This window comes from Ruditapes philippinarum, unplaced genomic scaffold (genome assembly GCF_026571515.1).
Source record: "Ruditapes philippinarum isolate M1 unplaced genomic scaffold, ASM2657151v2 ctg4645_1_1_1_1, whole genome shotgun sequence".
NCBI lineage: Eukaryota > Metazoa > Mollusca > Bivalvia > Venerida > Veneridae > Ruditapes > Ruditapes philippinarum.
This window is the reverse complement of record NW_026865140.1, coordinates 49,042-62,650: the sequence shown is the minus strand read 5'-3', so window position 1 is coordinate 62,650 and position 13,609 is coordinate 49,042. Positions and strand designations below refer to the sequence as shown.

Genomic DNA, 13,609 nt, shown 5'->3' with positions numbered 1-13,609 from the left:
GCTTCACATATTTTAATAGAAATTAAAGGTATTACTCGATCATTATGATCTGGCTTTCTTGACTTCTATTATGAATATCATCTATGCACGGCATAGAGATCCAGTTTCTACCGGGATAGACAATAAATTTCATACTTTGTCCAAGATTTATTAGTACTGTGTCCGATTTACTGGCGAACAATTTATTTTCACTGAGAATATATTTTAATATCTTTTTTTTATTTAAAGAGAAATAATCATCCTTAGACAATCTAAAATGGTTTAGATATTTGTCAGGGACACCTTACCACAAGTCATATAGGCGTTCACATAAAAAAAATGTTGTCTGGTTTTGTTGTTGTTTTACTTGACATTGTTAGAAAACGAGGTTGAAAGTAAGCCCTTGAATCCGTACAAAAGTATATCAACTCAACGTAATATCTATCAGATTAACGGGACAGACAAATTATTTTCACACATTATGGATATTTTAGCAACTACATTTTTAATCAACCCCGTGGTCGTGCGATTTGCCGCTATGCTTAATTATTTATGTTTCATACATTATGTTACGTACATTGGCCGACAATTTCTTAATTTATAAAAAAGGCTAAATGTTGAGATATTCATAAAAGATGTACGTTAGTTGTACGATACATGTATTACGAGAAGTATGGACCAGTATGGACCTGTAATTCACGGATATATGGAACTACCGATTTCCCTCATTGATGCCTCAACAGGGGGCGGAGCGTTATCGATAATCGACAGGTTACGCGAATAGCAGATACAAATAGTATAGGTTCCGTTTTAAAACGTTTAAAAACACATTTTTTGGACTAACTGCTTCCAAAATTAAATCACGAATGTGTTCAGAAAAGGTTGATAAATCTACTTAGCAAAAAATCTCATTTTAGGTATTTTCAGTGATAATTGACTCCGTTGTCACCTTAATTATTCCGATATAAGTTGCATAGGTATCAATCACATAAGCCATTAACCCTTTCGCTGCCAGAGGGTTATTCATTTATTGATCACCTATTAGCCAGAAGGTTTTCTAAGAAATTACTATATTATTCATTAATATAATTATTATTATTTGTTATTAGTATTATAATAATTATATATGTTTCCAAATCTGCTAGCATATAATAATTACTGTCGATGACATAGTTATAGTTATCTATATATTAATGATATAGATTTGTGATATGCCGTCCCTATGGCAGTGAAAGGGTTAAAAATGGTTGTTCCCTTATTTTACTAAAAATCCACGATGAAGCTCTTGCCCTATTCAAACTGAATACGTCGCGGCACTAGTCTTGTAATCTTAGTCTTCACTGGCCAAGAGAAAGGTATAAAAACACCGTCGATAATCTAACACAGTCAAAGAATCCAAAATGCATTTTTTCGCGGATAACCAAATTTATTTCAGGAATTCCAATAGAAGCTCAAGTTCCAGTTGATAAGGTTTAATTTAGGAACTATGTTTCTTTATATAAACTTATTGAACCATGTACATGTATATCTTTGATAAATATAATTTAAAGTCAATATTAGGTTACACGCATGTACCAAAATAACTTTACTATTTTACATTCATTTATTTAAGTTTCATCTTTACATGTATACATATAAATATATACATGTATATAACGTAGAATACAAACATAAAATGCATGAAAAGCCATTCTAAACAGAATTACTAGAGACTGTTGACTTTTTGCTTTTTTTTTAAGTTCTTACTAACTTTTCAAACGAGTGAATGGAGTTTATAATGATTTATTTATCACAAGACCCAGCTTAATGATAACTGTGGGTATTTATCAATGAATCACTACCACACCCATAATCTTTCACAATGAAAATGTTGATTGGAATGCATTATGCAACAACCTGAAAAAAATGCTACTTCCCGAAAAAGGTGATACATGTATAAAGTGTAGATACTTTTCTTGACAGATCTATAACACACCAATTAAAATATTTTAAGCAGGATCTTCAGGAATATTTTGCTGCATTTATACCAATCACACTAATTGAATAGAAATAACTTTTATTAAGATACCTGTGAAGTTTAGTTATCAATAAACCTTCAACAACTAGATTGCATATTGTACTATCTGAAACTACAATCATTTAAAGAAAATCCTTAAGTTGTCTTTACCCTATTTTCGAAACTTCTGAGTATATTGAAAATTGTATCAATATTTGAAATATCTTTGTACAAAAAAAATAAAACATTTTTTTATTTTTTTAAAGGAGAACTATCTGCACCTAATTTTAGGGGAGGAAAGGGCGGTGTTGGGCGTCAGTATAGGGAGAGAATTATATATAATCTGTCAAGATTTCAAGATTTATTCAATACTGTCATGGTTCATAAGAACATGTGACATAAAATACAAGGTTGTGAACATGTTAAAACCGGAACACAGAAAAATATACATAAACACAGAAGAATGAGTGCTTAAAATAAACTAAAGATATGACTAGATTCCCATTAATAACCGAAAATTATGGTTCGTTAACAAAATTTTCTAGGAGACTAATGATACAATATTATACTTTAATATTATTTGCATGTTGTAATTATTTCTTTACAAAACAAACCAAGGTTTTTTTTTTATAATAATACGGTTTAATAAATTTAGTCTACTATTAACAAAATGTGAACAATAAAGGAGATAGTGAATTTTGTAACTCAGTTGGTTTGACTCACATAAAGTTTACATAAGTAAGTTTATCTCTATACAGTATATAGGAATCTACCTATCTTAATTGGCATTTTATTATTCATTCATCTAATCTTAAACAAATCCTAGGACATTTGCCAAGGAAGTATGTTAAAATATTCTTTGAATTTATATAAGCGGTAGTTTAAACATTTGTTACCTGTAGTTGTAGTGTCTTTGGGTTCATTTAGGAGAATCAATACTCTCTAGCGGAAGTTCTGGCGCCTATGACAACAACGACGCCTTTTGTGCTTTAATTTAGAAATTTTTATTTTATTTTTCCCCCATTTGCAAAACATAAACATGATTCTGCCAGATGAACCTAAAGCACAAGATGTGCCCAAAATTATTCAGGTTAATGGAATAATCTCTGATTATCTATATTCTGCGCGCAAATGTCTAAACTTTGACAACTGATTCGTACTCATTTATTTTCGAACTAAGCGAGTCTGCATATTTTAGTAGCTATTTTGTGTGATATTCTTTATGCTTTTTAAGTCGCTCAATGATTTTTCATGGACTGGAATATGACTTAAACATATTTTTAATCAAGTGTTAATTCATTTCATTAGTAAACAATAAATAATTTGTTAATGATATAGAGCAACTGCGACAGTTATCGGCACGTTAACGGTGAATTATATGCTGACTTAAAATTACGCATATTTAACATCTATTAATAGTTGTATTGAATAAACGGAGCCCCTATTGTTTGTTCTTGATGACGTAACCGGTGCTTCGTAATAATTTGATAATGTGAAATCGACTTGTAACTTTACACAACGTGGCACCAATTATCGGCAGTGTGTGACAGTTATCGGCACCCATTTAAACCGGGAAGGGAATAAAAATGCAATATTTAGTGGTCCTATACCTAGAACATATTCTAACAGGCCCCCCAATAGGACAGAGGCAATCAAATTGTACTAAGTAAATATCACACAAACACACTTTATACGGACACCACATTGTTAAGCGATGATGTAAGCAGTCAAGTTACGTAACAAGATAGACATACAGGAAGTAATTTTACCTTTTTTTAGCTGATATTTTTTATGCAAAACTGTTGAGTTCAATACTCGATCTTCCGGGAACAGTGCTGCGAAAATAAACATAGCAGATGATGCATTTATTTGAAATTCACCAATGATATTTTAAAAACATGCCGATAACTATAACATGCCGATAATACCCGCAGTTGCTCTAAATACATTTGATTTTGTACTAGCCTATACTTTATTTTCCTTTTTAAATTTGCAGCCAAGAAATCACAAAGCTAGAGTCAGTGTCTGGTAAGTGTTGAACAACATTGATCCAATTATAAATGTAAATTCAATATTAAAGATATACTATGCACATCCTTGAGTAAAATGTTTCAGTCATGGAAATTTATTGAATTCCATAAAATTCTTACTTAATATATCTAATTTGAATAAACTAATAGATACACTTATAATGTAATAGAAGCTGCTTCCCTTATACAGGTCAAGTAAATCTGGTACTTTCTTTAAAAAAACTGCCAGTAGCAATTATGAATTCATCAACAGTTTTTAATATCAATTTTGAGCATAGTTCATGTATATCTTTAGTTTACTTACTTTTCAAAGCTTGTGGAAAGATGCACATAAACTTTATACCATCTTATCTAAGCACAATTTGAAATGAAAAATAATGCTTAAGAAAATGATTTGAGAGTGTTACTAATATTAATACAGAGTATTACATGCATGTAAGTGTATAATAGGTCTAACTTGTTTTTTGTTGTTTTTTTTTTATTTTAGGGCTGATTTGACAGTTGATGACTTGGACAGAATCAATGAGTCACTGAATGCTGACCACATCAAAATGTAAGATTGATTGAAATAGTCCTTGACCTTTACACTTATCTGCTTACACATTGGAATTTTTTCAACATGTTTATTATAGTCTGACATTTTACTTACAATTTCACTGATACAAAATCAATCATCCATCATCCAATTTGCAAAACCAGTTCAATCACCCGTAATAAAAATGACAAAAGACATTAACACATAACACTGACATGGACACATAACACCATAATAGATTTGGTCTTGTCATTAAAGCTGCATTTATAAATATCCTCCAGATGAGCAAAAAATATTTCAATACAATCAAACCTGAGAAAAATGTACTAAGATTTTAGGAAAGGCATAAAAATTCAAAATTCTAGTAATACTTTATATGTTATGTGCGATTAATGACGGAATTTTTCAGTATTTATAACTACATTTCTACTGCATTACTAACACAGTAAGGGCTATTTTTGAATATTTTGACCTGTTTATAGTAATTTACATAGATTGTAAGTGCCATTGAAAATGTGTAAACTGATTCTTTTGGTAACTTTACAATATTATACTGTTAAATACATTTTGAAATTTTCATGAAAATTAGCACGGATCTTAGGTGTGCTGCTTTAAGATGAATTACCATAAACATTCCAAAAAGAGATCTTGGATTATTTAAACCTTATCTACACATGCTAATATGTACATGTAAACAATGAATTCAGTGACAATGAACTTAAATACTTACCAGTGAAAAAAGCAAAGAAGAGACAAGCATCACTGATGCACTTACATTTGTAAGTCACTTCAATATAATATAATATAAGATATGAATTTTTATTCATCTTAAGCTCTACACTCTCATCAACATAAACAGATCATTGCAAAACATACAACATAATATTGTTACAGTTTATAGAGTACAATAGTAATAACATTGGATATATGATGATACATTACTTCCTACAAACACAAGAACAGAAAGAATAAACATTCAAAAGTAAAAACAGGAAAAATTCAAGAAGATAAAATGATCTTGTTATAAATACTTGAATAATTCATAAGTCAGACTCAATCATATTGTTGACCGAAATTGGTTTTATGAAAAACATTGAGAAAATTTCATTTGAGAATAACCTTTTTGTTACACAAACTTAATAAATTCATATTTCTGTTCCTTTAATATAAATAATACACTGTACAAGTATATATTCATCATTATTTATGTGAGTAAACATTTTCCTAGTTTTTATACAATGTATACTCATACATGATATGGTAATAAAAGTGATGATGTCACAATAAAACTTAAAAATAACATATATATACAAGGTCTGACAATAAGCACAAAGAAAACGCAAATGATGAGCCACTGTCAGTTGTAGTGGTTTGGATACTGGACCACCAATCCAGAGACCCATGGTTCGAGTACTGGCTGTGGTGTGCCAATTTTTCATGTGGTTTTTCACCGTCTTCTTTATATTTATTATACATTGTATATACATGTACATTGTTTACTGTTTTCAGGGTACTTGCAGATATATTTCACCTTGACGACCACAAAACAAGTCTTAAAACTGGTATAGTGATGGATCTGTACTACTACACGCTCCAGTTTGCCAGGGAAAATAAATTTACCAAGGAGCAGACTTCTGCCTTTTTCTCCATTGTGAAGAAAACACATGAAATCTGCATAGGTATTACATGGCATTGTAATAACTCATTCAGTCTTATCAGCTTAAAATGAAACAAAGAAATTTTTTTTTTGATTATTTACAGTAATTTGTTGATCATGCAGTTTATAAATTTGGTATTAAAACAATGAAAAGTAAAAATAATGAAAAAAGTAACAGCTAAACTGTAGTGGTACATGGTTGGACTTAAACCAAGAACCTCGTCATATTTCCAAAGCACAAGTCTGTGATACCATAATGGATCAACCTACCTGTCTATAATAACTACAGAAAGTACCGGTATGTGACAGACTTTTCTTTGAATGCTAATGATCTTTATTTAGATATCATACCTATGTAAAAGGAAGGTGTTCTAAACTTAAACTTAATATTTGTAGAAAAAATGTTTAAAATACACATTTCTTTTTATTTTTTTTTCTGAATTTTAGAGACACCATTTGGAAATCTGGATGAGACATTCTCTTTCTTCAAAGAAATGGTTTTGTGCCATGCTGTTAATGTGAGTTCAAAATATGTGTACATTTTTTATCTGTTTTAAAATAATTAACATTTATAAATCTTGTTTGTGCAGTTTTTAAAGATTCTCATATTTAATTAACTAGACTGCTTCAGCTAAAAAAAATCATGATTTTTAGACTTAAATTAGGATTATTTTTGTAGGAAAGGAGAAATGTATAATTATTAAGGGTTTAATTGTAAATGAAACAGCAAAATAAAATAATTTTATATAAATAAGTACAGTTAGTACTTCTTCAGCTGAATCTACTATTATTTTTAGACTTAAATTAGGATTATTTCTGTTAAGTAAAGGAGAAATCTATAATTGTTATGGGTTAAATTGCAAATAAAATTGCAAAAAATATATTAACGTATTAATTAATAAGTATATAATTATATTTTCAGCGACCACCACACAGTATTGAACTGTTTACTGCGGATCAGGTTCGGTTAATCACAGAATATACGGTTAACTCCTACTTCAGACATTTCAAAATGTACAAATATGCCTTCACCCCTATGGTAAGTTATGGTCATACATGTATATATAAAAAGATACTTAAAGCTCTCTGCCTGTAAATGAATAAAAATAAGTAAAAATAAAGTCGAACAAAAAAAAATAACACAAAAAATTGATATAAAAATATTCATTTTGTAGATTTTATGCAAATGACGGCAGAATAAACTAATTTCATGTACATATCTCTACCCATTAACTGAAGGAGTAAAAGCTTTATTATATAATTAAATCTATTTATCAGAATTGTATTTAATTATTCCAGGTGCGACTTGATTTGTCAATCAACTATGTTGGTATTCCACCAACTCCTGTACCTTCAGAAGGTAAATCTATGTTATATCTTATTTTAATATGTCAAAAGTTATAAAAAAAACTTCCATGATTATTGTTTTGCCAACCAACATGTTATTTAAAATTCTTATATTTATTCCCCATAATTCACATTACAATATATAATATCTATTCCCCATAATTCACATTACAATATATAATATCTATTCCCCATAATTCACATTATAATATAAATATTTATTTCTCATAATTCACATTATAATATAAATATTTATTTCTCATAATTCACATTATAATATAAATATTTATTCCCAATAATTCACATTATAATATAAATATTTATTCCCAATAATTCACATTATAATATAAATATTTATTCCCTGTAATTCCCATTATAATATAAATATTTATTTCTTATAATTCACATTATAACATTAATATTTATTCCCCTTAACTCATATTATAATATAAATATTTATTTCTCATAATTCACATTATAATATAATTATATATTATTATATATAAATATTTATTCCCCATAATTCCCATTATTATATAAATATTTTTCCCCATAATTCACATTATAATATGAATATTTATTTCTCATAATTCACATTATAATTTAATTATATATAAATATTTATTCCCAATAATTCACATTATAATGTAAATATTTATTTCTCATAATTCACATTATAATATAAATATTTATTTCTCATTCAGGTTATATTATAAATATTTATTTCTCATAATTCACATTATATTATAAATATTTATTTCTCATAATTCACATTATAATATAAATATTTATTCCTCATAATTCACATAATAATATAAATATTTATTCCTAATAATTCACATTATAATATAAATATTTATTCGTCATAATTCACATGATAATCTGTGCAATCTATTCAGATAATAGATAGATGTTTTTACCTGTCTAAATGACTGATCACTTATAAGTCGGGGGTCTTAATTTTTCTTTGACTCTCAGATACATGTTCTGTTTGACCATTTTAATTAAGGGAAAATTGTCCAATTAACAAGCAAACAAGGTACATTGTATGTTATATAACATATGTTATCTACAATACTTAAAGTTTTATTCTACTAGAAACTGATACCAGGGTTCTAGACGATAAGTTACTAGCTAGTCCAATGGTAACATTACACGAGAGTCCTCTTGAAAACACTGCAGAGGATGATATTTGGGATGTTGGTAAATAATTGCACAGCAGAATTTGCAAAAACAAAAAGTTAATGAATTAACTGCAGTGTGTCATGAATAAGTGAATTTGCATTTTCCTGTTTTCTGCTCATATTTTCTATTTTTCTGATCTTTGATGTTTTGGTTAAGGGGCAAAAGAAATTTTGTGGTAGCAAAGGAGTTATCAATTCTGACTAAATGAAATCACTTGCTCTTAATTTATGGTTTGTCTTAAACTTTCTATGAACATTAATTTGTTCATGTGAACAAGCTATCCGAACTAGCATATTGAAGGTTGTGTTATTAGCCAAGTGCTAGTAAGCATCTGAAAACACACATGCACATACACAGGGGGCATTATAGTGGTACTGAATTTGGGTGTCCACGATCAGGCATCAGTGGTGTTGAATTTTGTTGCTGACTTTATTCTTATTTTAGGAGACGAATCACTTTTATGCATATTTTGGGTGTGACTGGGTTACATTTTTGTATCACCCATTATGTGTTTCTGTTAGATTGCACTGGATGAGTAAAAGCTTTGTTTGTTTGTTTGTTTTGGGTTTTACGTCACATCGACACAGTGTAGGTCATATCGCGACGTTCCAGCTTTACTGGTGGAGGAAGACCTCAGGTGCCCTTCCGTGCATTATTTCAGGCACGAACGGGCACCTGAGTAGAACCACCGACGTTCCGTAAGCTAGCTGGATAGCTTCCTCACATGAAAGAATCCAAAGCCCCTGTCGGGATTCGAACCCACAGCGGTGAGGGGCAAGTGATTCGAAGTCAACGACCTTAACCACTCGGCCACGGACGCCCCATGAGTAAAAGCACCAGGGTTTTAGATGTATATACAACAAGCAAATCTTATGTACATGTATTTTCATACTGTCATATTACTATCTTGTAGAAACTAAGGAAAGTGGTAAACATATCACATGGAATTTACCATCTGACAGCACCCTCAGGGTAGGCCGTTTACCAGGGGGAGGGGGAGTGTCAGGTTTGTCCGGTTTACAAATGACCGGTTACTTTAAAATCCTTTACTTTATACATTTGCATACTGAGTTTAAATAAGAGTTGCAAGGATTCAGAGGCTTTTAACAACACATTAAACAATCCTTAAATACTTGTAAAAATGGTAAACACATTGACATTATATTTTGAAATGTATAAATTCAGGAGCATTATACCTATTTGATCTAGGTCCATGATAATAATAATTTACTTAAACTACATATTTACAAGACCTCTTCAGTTTATTATTAAATATTGCATTACTCACCTGCATAGTCAAGATAATTTTACTTTGCTACATAGTCAAAGAAAACACATTATGAAAAGGCCCGCAGGTTATACTAAATATATTGAACTAATATTAAATCTGTACTAGATGATAATGAAATATTTTCAACATATTTCTCCAGCTGATGAAGGAGAAGGGGAACCAGCTGTTGAAGAACCTCAAGTTGAAGAGGAACCAGCCGAACCAGAGAAAACACCCGAACCAGGTAAAAATTTTAGATAAATAATCTTGATTTATATCAAATAATTCATTTCTTTTGGCTCAAAATTAATATATTTGGCTAATACTCCATGGAAATTGCATGAAAGTTAATTATCACCAGTTTGTGCTTCAAAATTAACCCTTTAAGGGCATGGCTGGTGACATGTCCTGGGTCAGTACTCAACAGCAAAAGCTGCATTTAGTGCCTGAAAGGGCGGATGGACCAATATCATGTATAGACTACCTAATGATACTAAATGTTTCATCATTCATCATTAGGTCTAAGTTATAGACCAATTACAGTAAATTCTATAAATTGTATTTCACTGTGGATTAACTTAGAGATCGACCAAGTCTTTGTTAGTTTGTAATGATAAAACAGACAAGTGCCTGGCCATAATGATGGAGCATAGAGTCAGAACAGATGCACATCTGTCTAGACTTACCAAATTTTATACTGCTGCCTAATTATAAATATTAGTTCATGTACAGTCAACTTTAGTAATCTTGATATCAATTTTTTGAATTTTTCGAATAAATTTTCAAAGTCCTGAATATTTCCCTTCTTTATCTCTATAAAATATTTTTGTTTATCTCGACTTTTGTACCTCAATTTTTTCAGTATCACAAAGTGAAATTTTTTAGTCCCATCACTTATTTTTACACTATAAATCTTTTGTTTATTACAACTTAAAATTTTTCGTATTATGATAGTGAAATCTCTGAAAACAAAGAGTGTGCTGTTTCAATAAGTTCATTATACTAATTCAGGATGGTTATATAAGGGGTCAAATCTAAATGATTACATTTGACTGACTTTAAATTTACATCTATAGCCAGTAGAGCTATTCAAGTACCTACATTTACTTTATTTTTCAGAATCAGCAGCAAGAAAGGAGCTTCGGGGAATGATTCAGACATATTTAACCGAAGAGATTAAAAAGATGAAATTATCCATGGACGATCAGTTAAAAACAACAGAAGAGTTATTAAGCAAAAAGTTAGATGTTGCTGAAGGGGGAGGGGCCAAGAAAGGAGGCCGAAATTCTGCAAAAGGAGGCAAAAAGAAATAAATGTAGAATATCATGTTAAACAAACTTTTTAATCTTTTTACCCAGTTGTTATTGTGATATGTAATGCAAGTTATTTTGTAAAGAATATTCATATTTTGAACTCTACTTTGTTTCCATGATGGTAATAAAAATTAATACTATTCATAGAGTTAATTTCTTTTAGATAAATAGGGAGTATTACACATTTGAGCCGTGTCATGACAAAACAACATAGTGGGTTTGCGACCAGCATGGATCCAGACCAGCCTGCGCATCCGCACAGTATGATCAGGATCCATGCTGTTCGCTTACCAACCCTATTTTAAGTAGAGAAACTGATAGCGAACAGCATGGATCCTGATCTGGGTCCATGCTGGTCGCAAACACACTATGTTGGTTTTGTCGTGACGCGGCTCATTTTTAGTCACAGTATAAGCAGGTCTGATCGATTGTCAACATAGTGCTTGAGTTAATTGTATTTTTTTTTTTGCTTTTCCCTGGGAATGCAGTTTCTTAATGCCACAGTGACAGTAAAAACACCATACTGTTAGGATTGCACTATTGTCCAACAGCTTACCATTGTCAAGACGTTCTATAAATGGTTATCAAAAGTGTCAATTTACAACGTATTGAATAAAATTGTGACATAAAGTTGGGCAAAAAAAGAAAGGGCTGTAACTACTTTTATGCCATTCTAGTCTATAAATCTTTCTCCCTACAGCCCACGGGGGAACAGTGTACTAGTATAAGATTTAATATCAATGATACTGCAGCAATCAGATGAGCTAAATATCACAAAAAGTATAGGCTTATCTAATACGAGCTTAAATTCTAACATCATGTCACTGTGGTTCACTATTGCCACTTTGTCAACAGATAGTCTTCATTTCTGAGTCCATTTTATAACAAGTAAAATAGAATTTCTTATCAAATCTACTATGAGGGCAGTCTCACAATTTTGTCAAAATCAGAAAAAGTAACTTTTTTGTACAAACTAATAACACCAATCAAGTATCCATCAAATTGATAAATAGGTTCCAGAAATACTAAACAAGAGCACCGCTAGGCAGAGCATTATATGCCCGAAAGTGATTTTTTTTAGTAAAGATAAAGCATTTGTAAGACATGGGAATTAAATAAAGTATTACCTCCTTGAAATAACAATCCTCCTTTAAAGTTTCAATATTGTGGTCCAAATGGAACTTAAGTTATGCCCCAGAAACGGTTTTCAATTCTAAGGTAATAGTGACCTTGACCTTGTGACCCCAAAATCAATAGGGGTCTTCTACCCAATATGAACAATCATCCTATGAAGTTTGAATATTGTGGGCTAAATGGAACTTAAGTTATGCTCAAGAAACTGTTTTCAATTTCTAAGTAATAGTGACCTTGACCTTTGACCTTGTGACCCCATAATCAATAGGGGTCTTCTACCCAATATGGACAATCATCCCATGAAATTTGAACACTGTGGGCCAAATAGAACTTAAGTTATGCTCCGGAAACTGTTTTTAGTTTTAAGTTAATAGTGGCCTTGACCTTTGACCTTGTGACCCCAAAATCAATAGGGGTCTTCTACCCAATATGGACAATCATCCTATGAAGTTTGAACACTGTGGGCCAAATGGAACTAAAGTTATGCTCCGGAAACTGTTTTCAGTTCTAAGGTCATAGTGACCTTGACCTTATGACCCCAAAATCAATAGGGGTCTTCAACCCAATATGGACAATCATCCTATGAAGTTTGAAGATTGTGGGCCAAATGGAACTTAAGTTATGCTCCGGAAACCAAATTGCTAACGGACAGACGGACGGACGCCAGGGGGTATAACATAATATGTCCGAAATTCTTTCGGGCATATAAAAATGCAATTTTTTTGGGAAAAAAAAAAGAGTCAAACGGGGAGATAACTATGTGAAATAAAGGAGTTATGTAATATGATGTGTATCAAAACATGTAAAATGTAAATGGCTACCTTTAGGGCTTCAGAAGTACAAAAAAAAATTACAATGTATTTCTTGCTATAGCAACCCAAAATAACTAATTTGCATAATCTTTATATTGCTGTCAATCTTGTGCAGTGTTCAAAGTACTTTTTGAACTTTCAGTTTTTGCCGACAGATCGAGAAATTCAACATTTTGTCATCCCTGGTGTAGCGACTGCTTTTAAATGCATACAAGTTATTTTTATTTACTAGATATACGGTACCTTACTGTTACTAGATAAACCTTACTGTACCATTCTAAATGGTGTGTACTGGATGTTTTCTGCTTTGACTTTGGAGATTACCATTACAAGGTATCGATGATATGAATA

At 30.9% G+C, this 13,609-nt stretch overlaps 1 protein-coding gene across 3 annotated transcripts; it reads left to right on the top strand.

Moving 5' to 3' along the window:
* The first annotated feature begins 2,913 nt into the window (after positions 1-2,913).
* LOC132727974 (cilia- and flagella-associated protein 119-like) lies at positions 2,914-11,454 on the top strand. 3 transcript variants are annotated; one of them, XM_060713577.1, is made up of 10 exons: positions 2,914-3,065; positions 3,972-4,003; positions 4,493-4,558; positions 6,050-6,219; positions 6,645-6,715; positions 7,120-7,236; positions 7,497-7,557; positions 9,643-9,735; positions 10,160-10,243; positions 11,119-11,454. In XM_060713577.1, the coding sequence occupies exons 1-10, from the start codon at positions 3,015-3,017 to the stop codon at positions 11,310-11,312; spliced, it is 939 nt and encodes a 312-aa protein (XP_060569560.1). In that variant the 5' UTR covers positions 2,914-3,014; the 3' UTR covers positions 11,313-11,454. The 3 variants fall into 3 exon arrangements, with proteins under 3 accessions (XP_060569560.1, XP_060569559.1, XP_060569561.1); XM_060713576.1 differs by lacking the exon at positions 9,643-9,735 and adding an exon at positions 8,643-8,747; XM_060713578.1 differs by lacking the exon at positions 9,643-9,735.
* Positions 11,455-13,609: the final 2,155 nt, after the last annotated feature.